The sequence below is a fragment of the Arvicola amphibius genome, chromosome 9, assembly GCF_903992535.2.
Source record: "Arvicola amphibius chromosome 9, mArvAmp1.2, whole genome shotgun sequence".
In the NCBI taxonomy this organism is placed as follows: domain Eukaryota; kingdom Metazoa; phylum Chordata; class Mammalia; order Rodentia; family Cricetidae; genus Arvicola; species Arvicola amphibius.
The window spans coordinates 2,511,446-2,528,894 of NC_052055.2; the positions used below are offsets into that span (position 1 = coordinate 2,511,446).

Consider the following 17,449-nt stretch of genomic DNA (forward strand, 5'->3'; position numbering starts at 1 on the left):
AAACAGAAAATGTTACAGTTCAAAAAGGTAAGAGTTTGTTTTGTAAAAATGCTCTGGTGTGGATGAGATTCTCGTCCCTGCCTTCGGACAAACTGAGGAGGCTCTGCAAACCAGGGCAACTTTTATTTGGGGATGCTGAGTTGCATACTTATTACATTTAAGCACAGGGGACTTCGCTTCTTTGCTCCTGGGCTGCTTGGTAAAAAGCAAAGACAGATGTTAATGAGTACTATCAAATGGTTAACTTTAAACACGGGAACTGTATGCAAAATGAGCTGTTTATTCTAAGCAGGGTATACAGCCTCATGGAGATCTGGTTGCACATGCTCAATCTGCAGATCTCACTAGATGACCTAGGAGACACTAGGAACAAGTGTACCTAGACAATGGTGACCGTTAACACACCTGTGTTTCTGGACGCAGATGGATGGTGCCCGGGAGAGGCTGTCAGAGCAACAGTTCAACAGGCTCGTGGACTACATCGCAAAAACATCTTGTCACCTGGCCCCAAGCTGCTCGTCCATGCAAACAGCATGTTCTGTGGTCGCTGTGGAGCTGCCCCCTGCCACTGTCAGAACCTACCACTACTTAGCTGACCCCCACACTGCTCAGGTCTTTGTTAGCAAGTTCACCATGGTGAAGAACAGAGCCCTGAGGAAAGGCTTTCCCTGAGTCCTTGCCCGAGTCCCCCTTAGGGCAGAAGTGTGATTGCTGAGCAACACAGAGTTCCAATATTCAACACAGACACAAGGCCAACAAGTCTGTAGTAACAGGCATACTAATTTTGCGGGATATTACCTAGTACCTTCTCCCCAGACCAAAAAGAAAAAAAAAAAATACTCCTCCCTCAAGTTATAAAGAAAAAAAATTCAAGTGGGAGAGGAACAAATGATCAGCAGAATCCTGTTTTTGTATTCTTACCATGTGTAGAAAAATCTCTCTGCCATCTGCAGAAGTGTCACTGTAATTTCAATCTGTTAACGTTCTGCTCTACAGTAAATGGACAGGTCCTAGAATAGACACAAAATAAAACTACACCACCCCGTAATACCTAGAGTGTTGTTTCATTTAACTACAATACCATTCTTTTAGTAAGACCGATACATATATCTTCAAAGTCAGCGTTCTACTAGTTTACAGACTTAACTGCTCAGGTCTATTTTGGAAAGGTTATGTTTTACCAAGCTAAAAAGCAACATTTTGTGTCTACCGACAAGAACAAAACATAATGCTTGTATGTTTATTTAGTTCCAGAATTCCTTAGTAAATGGGGTGAGTTAAGAACCCCAACATTGCCAAACCATGGTGGCGCACACCTTTGATCCCAGCACTTGGGAGGCAGGGACAGGTGGATCTCTTGAGTTCGAGGCCAGCCTGGTCTACAGTGCGAGTTTCAGGACGGCCAGGGCTACACAGAGAAACCCTGTCTCCAACATTAAGGCTAACAACACCATCAGTCCAGGTAGTTCTCCATGTACTGTCCTGATAAAGCATGTAGGCAGTTCCTAAAGGCTGCTAAGAATTATTTAACATCCAAGAAAGGTTTCGATGCAAGACCTGGAGACACCAGCTGTCTCATCATGTGCTGATGGCATCCGTGCATGGGCCTGAAACGTGTTTCCTTCAGCTGAAAAGCGACAGTAGGATCTTAAAGACCACTGAGCTCCAACTCCCAAGCTGGGCACACACCCCACTACATCGCTACTACTGGAAAACAAAAGAGGACAATTCAAGCCAAATATGAAAACCATCTCTGGAATTAGTCTGTTACTCATTAGAAAAGCAACATTTTTATCAACCTCAAGAATAATTATTTTTAAGAATGTAAATATGTACTGAATCTTCTATGGCTTATGGTAATTTTACATACTACTAAGAATTATATAAATAATAAAAGATATTCCTGAATTACTGACCACTGGATAAATGTCTGTTTTGAGTTTTTAGTTCACAAGTTTTCACTGATACCTTACTTTAACACAGCTCACTCACTGAGTCTGCACAAGTTAAACAGGGTAAGGATAACTTCTGATTAGACTTGCTTCCTCATTTTATACACGGGATATAATAGCACAGTCCTAGAGCCCTTAGCCCTTACCTGGGGTGCAAAAGGCCCTGGACCCAATGTCTGTACTACCAAAACAACAACAAAACTAGGATTGCATTATTTTATGCACTATAACTTTGGTCACAACAAAATCTAAGGGATAGAAATGTTCTAACGATACTTATATGAAAAAAGTTATTTATCAGACTTCTTTTTAGTGACCATCAGACATTACTCAGTACATTTGTTTTTCTAGATTGCACACACATTTCCATTTCTCATCCATATTACATGGCTCAGAATAAAAGCAATTCTTCTAACAGTGTCAATTACCTATTCTTTCTGGTGACAGCAGCACCACCAAACAGTTTCAAGGACAGATTTTCTGTAAGGACGGCACCTGAACATCCACCCCTGGCTGACCTGGAACCTGTGAGACTCAGCTCCCTCTCTTGCCTCTGCAAAGACAGATTTGTTGACAGGACTGGAACACTCAAAGCTGGAAGTCCAGCTACTCTTGTGTACTCCAGGGGACCAAAGCCAGCACCAAGTAACTGTAGGAGGGACCTACCTCACTGAGATGACAAACTATAAAAGCAATTATACATGTGTTGAAAGAATGAATTGACAAGTTATCTTTATATTCATACAGACTTATATATAAGAATGTCAGATTTTTAAGACCCTGAATTATCCATAATAATAACCAAGCAAAGACTTACTGTCATATAACTGTTAATTGTTTATTGAGATAAACTATTCCTTAGCACATATTCATGTTTCACAGTTCAGGAACACAGGTCAGCGATGAACTTCTTTTGAATGCAATCCAAATGACTCTACGGAGAGAAACACAATGGTGTGTTAGTGAGGAACCATCTTCATCAGTCCCAGCGAGGTCACAATCACCCATTTCCATTTTCTGGTTGCCTAATGACAAGCTCCCTGGCCACCCTCCCTAGCTTCCATTCTGGGCACACCAAACTTATTTAATTTTTTTGTAACATTCTTGTTCTCTGGCATCTGCATGCTGTTCTTTAGGTTATTTAACTTTTAATAATGTTTTTTATGTCTCTTTGTATCAGTACTAAAGGACATTAACAGTCCATGGCATAATAAAGATCATTCTTACTAATTTTCCTGCCAGTGGAAAAGAAAGTTGTTTTTGTTTTACAATAATGATAAATCAGCAGTAATACTCTGGATATTTAATGCATGCAACTGTGGTGGTTTGAACAAGAATGCCATGCCCCCCTTTTGCTCATTCATCAGGGAGCTGCACTACTTGAGAGGGATTAGAAGGTATGGCCTTGTTGGAAGAACTGTCACTGGGTGAGTTTTGGGGGTTCAGAAGCCCAAGCCAAGCCCCCAGGGGTTCCTGCTGCTTGCCAATCCAGACACAGAACTCTCAGCTACTTCTCCAGCATCATATCTGCCTGCATGTCTCAAACTGCAAGCCAGCCCCGGTTAAATGCTTTCCTTTACGAGTTGCTGTGGTCATGATGTCTCTTCCTAGCAACAGAACACTAAGACATTTTGGATAAGAACAAGAAATAGAACACTGCAGAATTAAACCTTCTATTAAGCAAGTTAATCACCTTGAAAACATCTGTAATAGAAAAGTGTAGTAGGCCTTTTCCTCATCCTAGATCTTAGAAAATGTACATATTTTAGTGCAGTTGAAATGCTCATTAAAGAATATATATTATCTACACCACATCAAATTTATTTTACAGAGCACAGAACCAAACTGAAGAATCTTTGTCTTTTGCCCATCTGTTAACTTGAATGAAATTAAATAACAAGCATAAGATTTCCAAAGCATGAACAGTGGTGTTGACTATTTAACCCTTAAATCACTCAGTCTTTCCTCTAGACACAGAAACTTAATTTATCCTGTCCATGAGGCATGAGGGCCCCCATGTTATGACAGACCAAACCAGAAAAGCATTCATAAATACCTAAGGTGTCAAATGTGTATTTTTAGGAAAGCTGCTTTATCAGAGTGATGTTCCCCAATGTCAACCTAGCAAATTGATAATCCCAAATTTGAATTTTATGGCAGCAAGACCGCATCCCACAAACTCAGACAGATCCCACCTCACCTGACTGAATAAACAATAAATGAGCCAAAATAACTGTCTGAGAACAGAACCCCCCATTGAGCTACAGAAACCAAATGAACACCTAACCAACAGAAAATCATACAAAACAGGAAATTTAGCAACATTTCTGCCTGCCTTTACCTCCATGTCTCCTCTGTGTAGTGCAGTGCAACACGGCCCAGAGGAACTACCCAACTGTTCCTCCCTCAGTGACACCAGTAAAGAGTGGTACCTGCTGGTAATACCTACTTGTCTGGTTTTGTCTTGCCAAGGAAAACACTGGTGGATGCTGTGGTATGCAGGAGGACTACAGACCTCCAGGCACCCATGGGTCAGAGATTTCAGGCAGAGAAACATTAGAACAGCTAAGGCTCCAAGGGTAAACAGGAATGAAACTCAAAGTTAAGGAGGATTTAGGAGTAGCTGTGTATACAGGTAAACTGGATCCAGAGCACATCGCAGACAGATTAAAGATGAATCACTAGACCAAGAGGAGCTTAAGCCTCTAGACTACAATGCTTACTAATAAAGGTCTTCCTTCACAAGCCTTCATACAAACGGGAGAGATTTTTCTAAATGTAAAAATTTCAACAAAAAGATTACAAAGCAAGTTTATAGAGGAGCATAGCCCATTTCAATCACCAAAGTGGATCTCCATAAACCAACCACAAAAAAAAAAAAAAAAACCTGGCCTTTGGTTTTATTGAAAATTTTAAAAAGCCAACTGTCTTAAATATGTTCAATGAGCAAAAGAATATGAACAATCAAAAACCTCAGAAAAATATGAAAAAATGGGAATAACAAGAAGTCCTGAAAATACACTAATTGAATTGGTGGGGATCACTAGTTTCAAAAGCTTACTCCAGTTGGCAGGAGATACAGCCAGCAAATCTGAGAACAGGTCATTTGAAATGGCAAGAGTCTGGTACAAAAAGTAGAGCAACAGTAAAGAGAACAGTGGAGCTTATAGATTAGCAGTTGGGCCTACACACGTACCATGGGATCACGAGAGAAAGGAACAGAGAACTTAGAGAAACTGCAACTAGAATAAGCCTAGCGACTACACCTTACCTTCAAGCTGTCAAAGCCAAAGGCAAACAGAATCTTGAAAGTGAAAATAAGTATCAAAGTAGCTGGTGATATACAGGGCCTATAGGCTACCCATGGACTTCTCAGCAGAAGCTTCTAAGCCTGGCTGCTGGATGCTATACTGAGATTCTGTCAGCCATACACTGTGTAATTCCATCACTAGGGAGGACGAGGCAGGAGGAGCAGAGTTCAAAGCAAGACAAATCCCAATAAATAAAATTCTGTCAAATCTGCCAAAACTATCCTTCAAAAAGGGAGAAATATCTCTTGGTAAGCAACAACTGAAGATCACTGCCAGGGGACCTACTCTTTAAGACAGACCTTGCTAGAAGCAAGCAGAGGCACGGCTCCTTTAAGAGAGGCTTTCCTGGTTCAGCAGTAGCAGAAAAAAAGCCATGTGGTTTTAAAACGCTGTGCTAACAGCGCGAACTCCAGCTACGGAGCATGTGAATGGCATTTGTGGGCCCGGGTGTTTCTGTGCCCACTCGGGGTCCAGAAGAAAGTAGCTGAGACCATGCCCATGGCTCAGCGCTCCCCACCTGGGCAGGCGACAGGATCAGGTCTACTAGGCTGGCACAGGCAGGGGAGCATGGAGGATTCCTGCCGCCATACACAGAGATATTTCCAGGCTGTGCAGTCCTCTGCATGGCAGGTTTAGCTATTACTCAGATAAAAAGGGTTTATGTGCTGCACGCTCACTGTCAGTGCTGAGCACAGCTCCTACCTGGTGTCCCCAGAGCTGGCAGGAATGGTAGCTCCACCATTTTAAAAGTGGAGAGAGGTGGAGCCAACATCCAGAGTAGCTGCAACCAAGCTGCTTACCATTTTAAAAGCTCTTCAAGACAGTAAAGAATTACAGATACACAATAGGACAGATTCAGACATAAAGACCTCTAAATGGGTTACAGTGTTGGATAAATGTATGTAGGCTTGAGAGAGAGAAGAAAAAGAATATAGAGTTATAAAAAAAAGTTTTTTTTAAAAAAAGGTAAAGTCTTTAAAGAGTACAGATCGTCATAGATTAAAAGGAATAAAGAAAAATAAGCCACATAAAGATAGAAAATTCAGAGTCTGAATTATGTATATTACTGTGTTTTCTTTGAATTTTTTGACTGTGAAGGAGCTAAGTACAGAGAGACATTTCATTGTATAAGCTACTAAGCTAAACCACCATGTATATTATAAAGGTATCTTGACTTTAGAATTTGGGTCTAATTTGAAAAAGAGGTTCTTTTGTTTTCACAGAGGATGAGAACCTGTGGAATCTTTCTAGACTAATATGGTTTGATAGACCATGACCCTTCAAGAGGTCACCATGAACACCCTCAGAAAATTACTTTGCCCAATAAACAGCAGAAAGAAGTTTGGACAGAACTGTGCCCATATTCCCAAATATTATTTGTAAATGTTTCTTTACATTTAAAGGGGAATATGCTATAGAGATTTGCATTGGTATGGATCTTGGTTTATTGATAAAAATTTAAGGTCAATTGTATATTTCTGCTCGTTTAAGGTACTGTGTTTGTGCAGTTCATTTAAAATGTAATGCATAATTAAGAAATATGTTAATTCCAGGCCAGCCTGGTCTACAAGAGCTAGTTCCAGGACAGGCTCTAAAAACTACAGGGAAACCCTGTCTCGAAAAAAAAAAAAATATGTTAATAGATACTCATCTATAATAGTCAAGCTTGTAGTCATGTTAGATTTTCTAGATGTACAGAGACGTATTTCAGATGGATAGGCATCTATCTCTCAAACCTTTCAAAGACTACACAATATGGCATTTAAAATGTTTTAAGAATTTAGGACTTAATCATGACAATGAGACACATCTGCTCCTGGCAGCAGCAATTACTTTAAGAGGAAGATGGGCATCGAAGAGGCTCCTTATGGAGTTATCCATTTGGACAAGAAACTGCTCTTGCCTGGACTGCTTGATAAACTGGATATGCAGGACCCACAGAGAAATGAACTTGCCTAAAGGTGAGATGATCCTTCGGGGTTCCTGCTACACAAAAGAGCCTGCCAAACATTCTGCAGGACACAGAAAAATGTGACAAACAAACTGCCAATATAGGTGGGAACCATCTTTGAAATTTACTGCTTCATGGAAAAGTCTGCTGGATACTATGGGCCTGTGGGCTGAAGACTGGATGCCCCAACAGTACAGAAAAACTTTGGGTGACTGTCCAGGCAGTGAGATGTCTCTGTCAATTCTAGAGTTTTGGAAGTTGTTTCCTGTTTACTTAAGTAATATTATATCCTTCTGAAGTCTTTGATGGAGTTGAAGAATTTAGTTATAATTTTCCTTAGTTATAATAAAAGATAAAGTGGATATAAATATTGTAACTGTAATTCTTGTTTGATACCTGTTTTGATATATGTAATTTTACTATGTAAAAGTCAAAACCTTCCTTTTTATCTGAACAGAAAAGGGGAGGTGATGTGGGAGTCCCTCTGTGCTGTGATTACTATTAATGAATAAAGAAACTGCTTTGGACTATAGCAGGGCAAAACTTAGGTAGGCGGGGAAGACTAAGCTGAATGCTGGGAGAAAGAAGGGCAGAGTCAGGGAGAAGCTGATGGAGCCACCAGAGACAGACGCTGGGAATTTAGCAGGTAAGCCACTGTCATGTGGCAATACACAGATTAATAAAAATGGGTTAAATTAATATGTAAGAGTTAGCCAATAAGAAGCTAGATCTAATGGGCAAGCAGTGATTTAATTAATACAGTTTCTGCGTGATTATTTCGGGTCTAAGCTGGGCTACCAGGAACCAACAAGCAGCCTCCCTCCCACTACAAGCTACACAGAGGAACTGCTCTGCTGAAAGGTGTGAGTCCCCCATACTATAATCCTGGCTTTTAACTCTTACTTCCAATCTTGTTTTTTTTGGGTTTTTTTTTGTTTTTTTTTTTTTTTTTTTTTTTTGGTTTTTTAAGACAGGGTTTCTCTGTGTAGCCCTGGCTGTGCTAAAATTCACTCTGTAGACCTGACTGGCCTCAAACTCTCAGAGATCTCAGAGCTCCAACCTGCCTCTGCCTCCCAAGTGCTGGGATTAAAAGCTAAAGGCATACGCCATCACCACCCAGCTCTTAAATTCTTTTATAGTATTTAAAAAACAAAGGCACTGAGGAACAAACTATAAATCTGTTAACGAATATACGATATATATAAAATGTGTAACTACGGCATCAGTAACAAAGGGAGGCATTACAAGGTAACGTTTTGTGTTGAAGTTACATTTGTTTACTGTTAGAGCTGTTTTGTGTCTCACAGCATAACAAAAATACTAATTCATATAGAAAAGGATATAAACCATTGAAACTTCTTCATAGGCATATGCATGCATACATACAAAAGACCTTCCTAAATAGCAATAAAAAAGGGGGGAGCCATAAAACATACCAAGAAGTAAAAAAAAAAAAATGTAATAATGCTTTTCCACAGTAATAATGACTTACATGTACATAAATTAAATTTCCCAACCAAATTACACTTAGGGTCCTAGAGAGTGAAAGGAAAAATATTCCACAAGTAGAAACGAAGTGGCTACGCTGATACCAAACAAAACCAGCTTAAGGGAAGCACATTATGGTAACAGGGCCAGTTGTCATGGAAAACAAAAATACACATGAGAAATCCAAATGCATGAAGTATACAGAAAAAGAGATGGAGAAATAGCTCAATAGTAGTAGTTGAGGGCTTACTCTATATACAGAAGATGAGGAGATAAAAAGCTGAAAAGTAGAGATAATTGTAATCATACATCAGCCATCTACTCATAACAAAATACAGAATTTTCTAACACATTATGTGTGGTAGCTTGAATAAAACTGGCCCACGCAGGTCCATGAGGAGTGGCACTATTAGGAGGTGTGAGTTTGTTGGAGGAAGTGTGTCACTGGGGGCGGGGCTCTGAGGACTCAGATGTTCAAGCCAACCCTAGTGTAACTGTCTCTTCCTGCTGCCTGCAGATCAAGACAGAACTCTCAGCTTCTTCTCCACCATGTCTGCCTGCACACCATGTCCCACCATGATGATAATGGACTGAATCTCTGAAACTGTAAGCTACCAACTCAATTAAATGTTTTCCTAACTAACTTTCCTAACCAAGACACCATGATAGGGCAAAACAAGCATTGACAAATCTCAGGAGGCTTGATAAGTATCTTTTTACCACACTGGCTTAATTAAACTAGAAAATCCCCCAAATACACTGAATTTAAAATTCTAGAACCAATGGATCAATGAGGAAATCACAAGGAAAAGTTAAAAGCTCAAATGCACAACCTAATAAGATCTAATAAAGCTTTCAAAAGTAAGGAAATTAATAAAATAGTAAGCAATAAATAAAATCTTGGTTCTTCGTAAATGTCAAATATATTGAAAAATCTTTAGTTAAAATGGCAAGAGAAATGAGAAAGTTCAGCAAAATACAAAAAGTGAATTTGTAACTTAGATGAAGACTATTAAGACTTGCCAACATCAACTCACCAACATCAACTCAAGAAATCTAGACAGCAGACTAAAATTATTAACATGGTAAGACTGAATCAGAAATCAAAAACTTCATAAAGGAGTCAAGGAGCAGATAAATTTTACCAAAAGTTAAAGAATTAAAACCAATCCTTCTAAAGTTCTTCCAAAACAGATAAGGAAATAAAACATCCACATTGATTCTAAATCCAGCACTGTCCTGACACCTAAACTAAACAGACAAAAGATCTCAAGTCAAATAACAGTGCAAGAATCCTCAACACTAGTAAGAGTCATTAGCAGGACTGATTATATATGAAGCCCAAGAAACTAATTTCTGGAATTAAGGGTGAATCAATATATAAAAATTAACAGCCAGGCAGTGCACTGTGAACTCCTTTAATCCCAGCACTCAGGAGGCAGAGGCAGGCGGATCTCTCTGAGTTCCAGGGCAGCCTAGTTTACAAGCGCTAGTCCAGAACAGCCAGAACTACAGGGAGAAACCCTATCTTGAAAAACAAAGCAAAACAACAAAAAACAAAAACAAAAAATTAATAGATGTGATAAACCATAAATGGAATTTTTTTAAAATTCCACAACCATCTTAATAGATGTAGAAAAAAATCTGATCTAACACCTTTTTCATAATTTAATACAAACAAATGAACAAAAACAAACTAGGGGCTGGAGAGATGGCTCAGCAGTTAGGAGCACTGGCTATTCCTCCAGAGGGTCCGAGTTTATTTTTCACCCTCGTATGCCTGCTCAGAGCCACCTGTAACTCCAGTTCCAGGGGATCTGATACCCTGTTCTGACCTCCTCAGGCACCAGGAATGCAAGTAGTCCACAGTCATACAAAGAAGACAAAGCACCCATATACATTATTTATATAGCTACAGACAGATTTATGTAGAACGATATATACTTTTTTAAAAAAATTTGGTGGGGGCGATGAGATAGGTAAATCTTTGTGTAGCCCTGGCTGCCCTGGTACTTGCTATGTAGACCAGGCTGGCCTCCAACTCAAGATATCTGCCTGCCTCTGCCATTTGCTACCACATCTGGCTGTAAGTGTTCTGAACCGTAAAGGCACATAATAGGTATAGTAGTGCAGTGTATCTCAGCACACCCTGGCTCCCATCAACTGGAAGAGAAACTGAAACCTTTTCCTTTAAACTCAAGAAAATGACCATGCCACTTCTGTTCAACAAAGCACTAAAAGTCCTAGTCAGAAAAATTAGTTGAGAAAATGAAAATACACCCAAAAAGAAAATGTCTTTGTAGGCAACATTTTATATATAGAAAATTCTTATAATACACACAGAAACAGGATAGAATGAGTTTTGCAAAGTTGTGGTGTATAAAATCAAAATACATTAATAAAAGAAAATAATTCTATTCAGATTTTTAAGCAAAGGGACACAGCACTGCTGAAAGACACAACAAAACTTCCTATTAAGATGTCCATACACTGGCCAAGTGGTCAAAGCACAAAAATACCAAATCAAAATCCAGTTTGGATCCCCAGAACCTCTGTAAATGCCAAACAAGACACAGCAATTCACCTGTAACTCCACCCCCAGAGTAACTTACTAGCCTCATCAGGGCTCTGGGGTCAACGGAGACCCGCCTCAGTCAGGTGGAAAACACAGGAGCACTCTCCACATTAGCCTGGGACCTCCACATACCCACACACATGCAAACACAGTGCATACATACACACGAAGGGGGAAAATCCCCGCTATACCCAGTACCCAGTACATGCAACACTCAAAACTACAAATCATTAGGGAGGTCCAAATCAAAACTTCCGTAAAGACGTCAACCCTATTTAAGATAGCTGAGACAGCCGCTGTCAAAGGGAAACAAGCAGTAAGTGCTGGTGAGCACGGGGGAGCGAAGCGTGGCTCCTGTCTGCAGGCAAACCGACACAACTCGCACATACAAACACGACAGGCGTGGTGGCGCACACCTAATCCTCGCTAGTCACAGCCAGGCAAACCGACACAACTCGTACATACAAACACGACAGGCGTGGTGGCGCACACCTATAATCCTCGCTAGTCACAGCCAGGTTCCACAACCTGGTAAGGCCATTCCTCAAAAATAAAACATCTTGAAACATTATGTGTGTGTGTATGTATATGTCATACATATTATATATAATAACATGGTACATCATGTGTTACATCTGTTACATATAACAGATATGACATTGTGCACTACTGTATGTATTCTATAAATATATATGTATATATGTGTGTAAGTACATGTATAAAAGATAGGATGTAGTCAGGATGTCAGTGATCAATGCTTGCCAAGTAATGCACAACGCTCCAGGTTCAATTCCCAGTAACAACATACAGTGGAGTATCTTCAGCCTTAAGAGAGGATGTGGCTGACAACACGCTAAAACACTATGCTAACTGAAATAAGCCAACCAAAAATGACAAATAGGGCCAGCAAGATGGCTCAGAGGGTTAAGGTACTCAATGCCTATGTCTAGCAACCTAAGTTTGATCCCTCGAACCCATATACCAGGTGGAAGGAGAAGCAACTCCAAAGTTGCTCTATAGCTACCACACACATGCACACGCCCACAGAGGAAGAGGAAGAGCCAACTCCACCAAAGGACAAATGATGTGGTTAGAGTCCTAACAAGGACAGCAAAGCTGTCAGGGTCTGGAAGGCGTGGCACTGTCAGAGGCACAGCAGGGTTCTCAAGGACTGGCTAAGAGAGGCTAAGACCACTCACGACAGACCCCCGGGGCACTCATCACCTGCACATTCTGACGTCACTTCGCACTCTGGAAGATACCAGCCTTCCTCATCTCTTCGAAGTCCTTCAAGGAGTCGTACTTCCTGTAGAAATCTGCATAGGCCTTCTTCCTGGGTTCAGCCACGCCAAACTGAAAAGTAACATAGCCCATTATCATACTCATTTTTCAGAGTAGAAATACCTAAAAACAAAATAAATCAACACCACATTTGTATTCACTGCTTACTGAGCCATCTATTTCCTAAGACAAAGAAGGGTGACAAATGAAGGCAGAGGCTACAACTGCACGGCGAGAAGCTCACAGGTCACATTACCTTACCCTGTGCAAGGCTGTGCGTCCGTGTGTGTGTGTGTGTGTGTGTGTGTGGTGGAACAAGTGCAGTTAAAAGACAGTACAAAATAAATCAATAGCCTTCCCTCCAGCAAACCCTAAATATTGCCAGTTGAAACACAGTAACATATCCTGGCTCAACCTAAGCAGAATATGAATTTTAAAGAGGCCTAAAACAGATTTAAAGACATAAGAAAGGACCAACAAGTTCTAGGTGATTACACTTTAACAAGATCTGAATCATTCTGCAAAGAGAGAATGGAATCCAAAGAGATGGCTGATTATTTCAAAAGAAGGCCTTTAAAGAAATTACTGACACTTCAGCATCAAAGAAAAAGATAGGAAGAGGTGTGTTCATGTTGGATTTCGTCTTGCACAGAAAGAATATTTCAGAGACCAGGTGGAGTTCAAGTAACTGATCAAAGTCTAAGCAGCAGCCACAGCTGACATTTAGTTATCCAAATCCATGTCTGGACACGGCAAAGATTTAGTCTCCACAGAACACTATTTAGTGTATTTTGCCAAAATCAATCTCATCCTGCACATAACAATCTCCTGTACCAATCCACATCCATGAGGCACAACAAGAAATGCACAGAATCATGCTATTTGAAGTGAAGTAATGCAGGCTTGACTGCTCCTCCTCCTATTAGAATCCCAAGTTTCTTTCAGCAAGAGGACAGGAAGAAGGCTCCTCAGTATCATCTGAAGCCTTCTGAGGCCCCCCCCCCTCTATTAGAGTTTAGGTTGAGTTGATGTCTACACGACAAGGTTAAAGGATGTCCAGACACCTGGTGTTCTGAGAAACTGGACTAACAGTCATCCACCTACCCTCCACAACTTAACACAGACGGCCCAAGCAGAATAAAAAGTTGACAAAAGACCAATTTTCACTCTTCTTTGCCCACAGACATTAACCCTCCTACTTTAACTCTGGGACTTAAACCAGAATACCCCATTTCCCTCAGGCTTTTCATTAGACCATTGAGCCCCTTGGCTCTCAGATCCCCAGATTTGGAAAATATTAGAACACCAGGTTTCTTGGTTGTCAGCTTCAGTTAACTTACACACATGGGAAGTGGGAACCTGTGGGCATATATGTAGGAGAGCCCAGCCTACAATGGGCAGGTGATCTTGGGTTTTACAAGGTAGCTGAGCATGTAAAAAGAAGCAAGCCAGTAAGCAGCATTCCTACTTGGTCTCACTATGGACTGTTACCTGTAAGCTAAATAAACCCCTCCTCAAGCTGTTACACCTGACAATAGAGTGCCCCATTTAAAAAAAGAAAAAAAAAGGCAACAGACTTTAAAAAGTTCCATCTGTTAGCTGGGCGGTGGTGGCGCACACCTTTAATCCCAGCACTAGAGAGGCAGAGGCAGGCGGATCTCTGTGAGTACAGAAATATCAAAAGTTACTAAAGTCCTGATTTTAGCCAGGCAGTGGTGGTGTGCACCTTTAATCCTGGCATACAGGAGACAAAGGTAGGCAGATCTGAGTTGAGACCAGCCTGGTCTACAGACAGTTCCAGGACAGCCAGGGATACACAGAGAAACCCTGTCTCAGGGAAAAATAAAAAATAGCCCTCAACTTTCTCATGATTTTATTACAAAAACATGATAATATGCACAATAATAAACGTTTAAGAGAATCCGACTTAAAAAGGGAAGGTATGTGAAAGAAACATTGCAGTCTATAGACAGGTCAGGCCATGGTGGCACTCGGGAGGGAGAGGTAGGCAGACAAATGTCCCCCAACAATCAGCTGCAGACATTCTAATTCTGTGCACCCTCAGATCTCTATGAGTGGTCTACAGAGCAAGTTCTAGGCCATCCAAGGCTACATAAAGATACCCATCTCACCACCCCTTCAGAGCTACACAAGGCCAGCGTTAAAATGCTACTCTCGTCAAGTCTTCAAAACTGCCAAAATGGAGAACTGCTCTCCCTATACCCCGAGCATCTGCTCTCTGCTGGAGGCAGGAATTTATTCTCCCCAAACAGACCAAATCCTATCTTACAAGACCTTTGGAAATAAGGCCTTAAAGGAAGTTCAAAATGGCATGGGTCCTAACCTAGTCTCTTTATAGGAAATCCAGTCAGTTACAGAAGACAGCAAAAGAGAAGGGACCCAGAAGGCATTACCCCTGCTCTTAAAAACTGAGCGTGTGGAGGCGCAGGCTTTATAATCCCAGCACTGAGACAGAGGCAGGTTACATGAGCTGGAAGCCAGCCTGACCTAGCCATGGCTATATAGACATAACACCCTATCTCAAAATAAAAACAAAAACCTGTGAGAAAACAAATGTCCGTGTTTAAACCACTCAGCCTGGTTCTTCGATATGGCAGCCCTAACAAACTACCACAGCTTCATTTGAAGAGGCGGCGAACGACATGGGGCCTGAGCGGCTCCTTCACACTGAAGCCCAAAGAAGGTGGGAGGCAAAACACTGAAGACGGAGTCTCTTTTTTAAAAAGCCCTTAATAGGTGTAAAAATAGGTTTTCAAAATCAACAGCTTGTGACCTAAAGCACAAACAGCAAACACATACCTTATAGGCAGCAGCCACTCCCAGGGCCACAACGAAAGCGCCAACGATGTGAACCCGCAAGCGCTTGGCCAGAAGACCACGCATCTGAGGTTTCGGCAACACACCGGAACTCATGGTCGTGAATGTCCTTTACCTGTAAAACAACAAAAAGAAAACCTTAGAAGAGGCTAAGTGAAGGACCTCTTCATGCACGACGCACGGCTTGTACCTTACACTGTGACTGACCCCCCAGCCCCCGCAAGGTTTCTTCTTGGCCCGCTCCTCTCCTAGGCAATTCCACCATCCGCAACAACGGCCACGGTAACCGGCACCACCTGCAACCCACGATCAAAAACTACGAACGCAAGTGCCCCCAGGCAGAGAGGCGATCTGATCTCGCTTCAGTTCTGCTCTCCCACCAAGCCGACCGGCGATGTCACCGGTGCCTGCGCCGGCGGCTGCTCCGCCTCGGTCCCCTCCGTGACGGCGCAGGCCCCACGGGTCAGACGACCCAACCAAGGTCACCCTGGCCTCGGCAAAACACAGCGGAAGACGGGCCCGGCCGTCCACCCGGGGAGCCCCGGGGCTCCGCGAGGCTCCTCCGAGGCCCCGGCGGCGCGCACGGGCAGACGGCGGGGTCGTCAGAGCCCCCGGGACCCGCCAGGCCCGCAGCCTCCGGAGGTCGCGGTGGGGACGAGCGCGGCCCCGGGGAAGGGAGGCCCGTGGCCCCGGTAGGCTGGGACGCGGGACGCATCAGAGTCCTCGGTCCCGGGACTGACGACGCCCGCAGCCGTCAACCCCCAGCGTCTGAGAAGCCGCCCGCCTCACCTCCACACCAACGTCCTTCCCGGTTCACGCCGAAATGGAGAGCCTTCCCGCAGCGCGCAGGCGCACAAATCCGTGGAGAGCCCGGCTACGGTAGCCGAAGAAGTTCAAAAGTGTGCAAACGCGAATCCAACAGGTCACAGCTGAAGCAAAAGCGGACACCGGTTTTTACTCTAGGTGTGACCTTGAAAATGAGTCTTGAGTGCCTCAAAAGGTTTCTTCAGTAAATTGGAAATATTACTCTTGACCCGTGTTGTGAATTTATTAAGAAATCTATAGATATTTCACACGTGGGGAAAATTAAATGTAGTACAGAAATGCACTATCTTGTGGAATAAAAAGTGGGCTCAGTAAAGACGTGGACCTGGAACTTACAGATGTCTGATAGGGAAACACGTGAAATATGGCAAAGATGATGACTCCAAAAGGGTTGCATGGTGATTGATTCACCAAGTCGAAGCCAAGCCGTCTGTGTACCTCATCAGATGTGAGGATGATTTCCATGTTTGTCTATGACTTTAATTGATTGGCAAAGTTACGCTGCAACTGTTGAAATAAAATTGTAATTTCTAGGGGGGAAAGCACAGTAGATATAAGGATACCAAGCCGAGGGAAGGACTGGAGCTGTGACCCCACAGACTGGATGATCTGCAGGACCGACCTAAGCTGACTGTAATGGGTATTTTGTGTTGGGTTCTGGGGGAAAAAAAAAACTGCTTCAAACGGTAACATCGCAGATGATTTTGGAAAGCCGACTTCTTGTGCTTTGGGATGTTTGTCTTGCTTTTTAGCGAAATCAGCTAGATTTACAGGTGTTAAGTCAGCTGAGTAAATCTACTTCCATGCAAGGCTTTAAATGGAGTAGACTGGTAACTTAGGAACCCTGGCAGGGAAGCACACACCAATCACAATAACCGAAGGTGGTGTAACCCAGGGCACAGTGAAACTGGTAAATATTGGATCCCTGGTTATTGGGTTCCTCTGCCAATGTAATAAGCCAAATCAACCGAAATAATAAATCCAGATTTAATAAACAGAACAGGTGACTCTCAAGAAGCCAGGAGAGAGAGCCTGTGGCAGATCTACGGACTGCATCTTAAACAGCCTGCGGGCAGTTTTGAGCAGTTCCATGACTGGAAAGAAAGGTATATTAGGATCAAAATGCCAAGGCTATCATCAATCCCACAGCACGCGAATAAGACCACTACCACAATTTTTGAGCCAAATTTGAAGCAGGCTTTATTAAATACTAGCCAGGTCCATACCT

At 42.3% G+C, this 17,449-nt stretch overlaps 2 protein-coding genes across 2 annotated transcripts in view; one reads left to right on the top strand and one right to left on the bottom strand.

Annotated features, from left to right (window-relative positions):
- Vps13b (vacuolar protein sorting 13 homolog B) overlaps positions 1-1,923 on the top strand; it is a 467,803-nt gene extending 465,880 nt beyond the window's left edge. The window contains 1 exon segment of the mRNA XM_038343548.2: positions 424-1,923. Coding sequence (XP_038199476.1) covers positions 424-672 — 249 coding nt within the window. The 3' untranslated portion in view covers positions 673-1,923.
- An 842-nt stretch (positions 1,924-2,765) lies between these two features.
- On the bottom strand, positions 2,766-16,274 carry LOC119823502 (cytochrome c oxidase subunit 6C-2). The gene is made up of 4 exons (XM_038343547.1): positions 16,186-16,274; positions 15,379-15,511; positions 12,502-12,630; positions 2,766-2,886 (listed from the first exon to the last, which is right to left on the bottom strand). The coding sequence occupies exons 2-3, from the start codon at positions 15,490-15,492 to the stop codon at positions 12,517-12,519; spliced, it is 228 nt and encodes a 75-aa protein (XP_038199475.1). The 5' UTR covers positions 15,493-15,511; positions 16,186-16,274; the 3' UTR covers positions 2,766-2,886; positions 12,502-12,516.
- Positions 16,275-17,449: the final 1,175 nt, after the last annotated feature.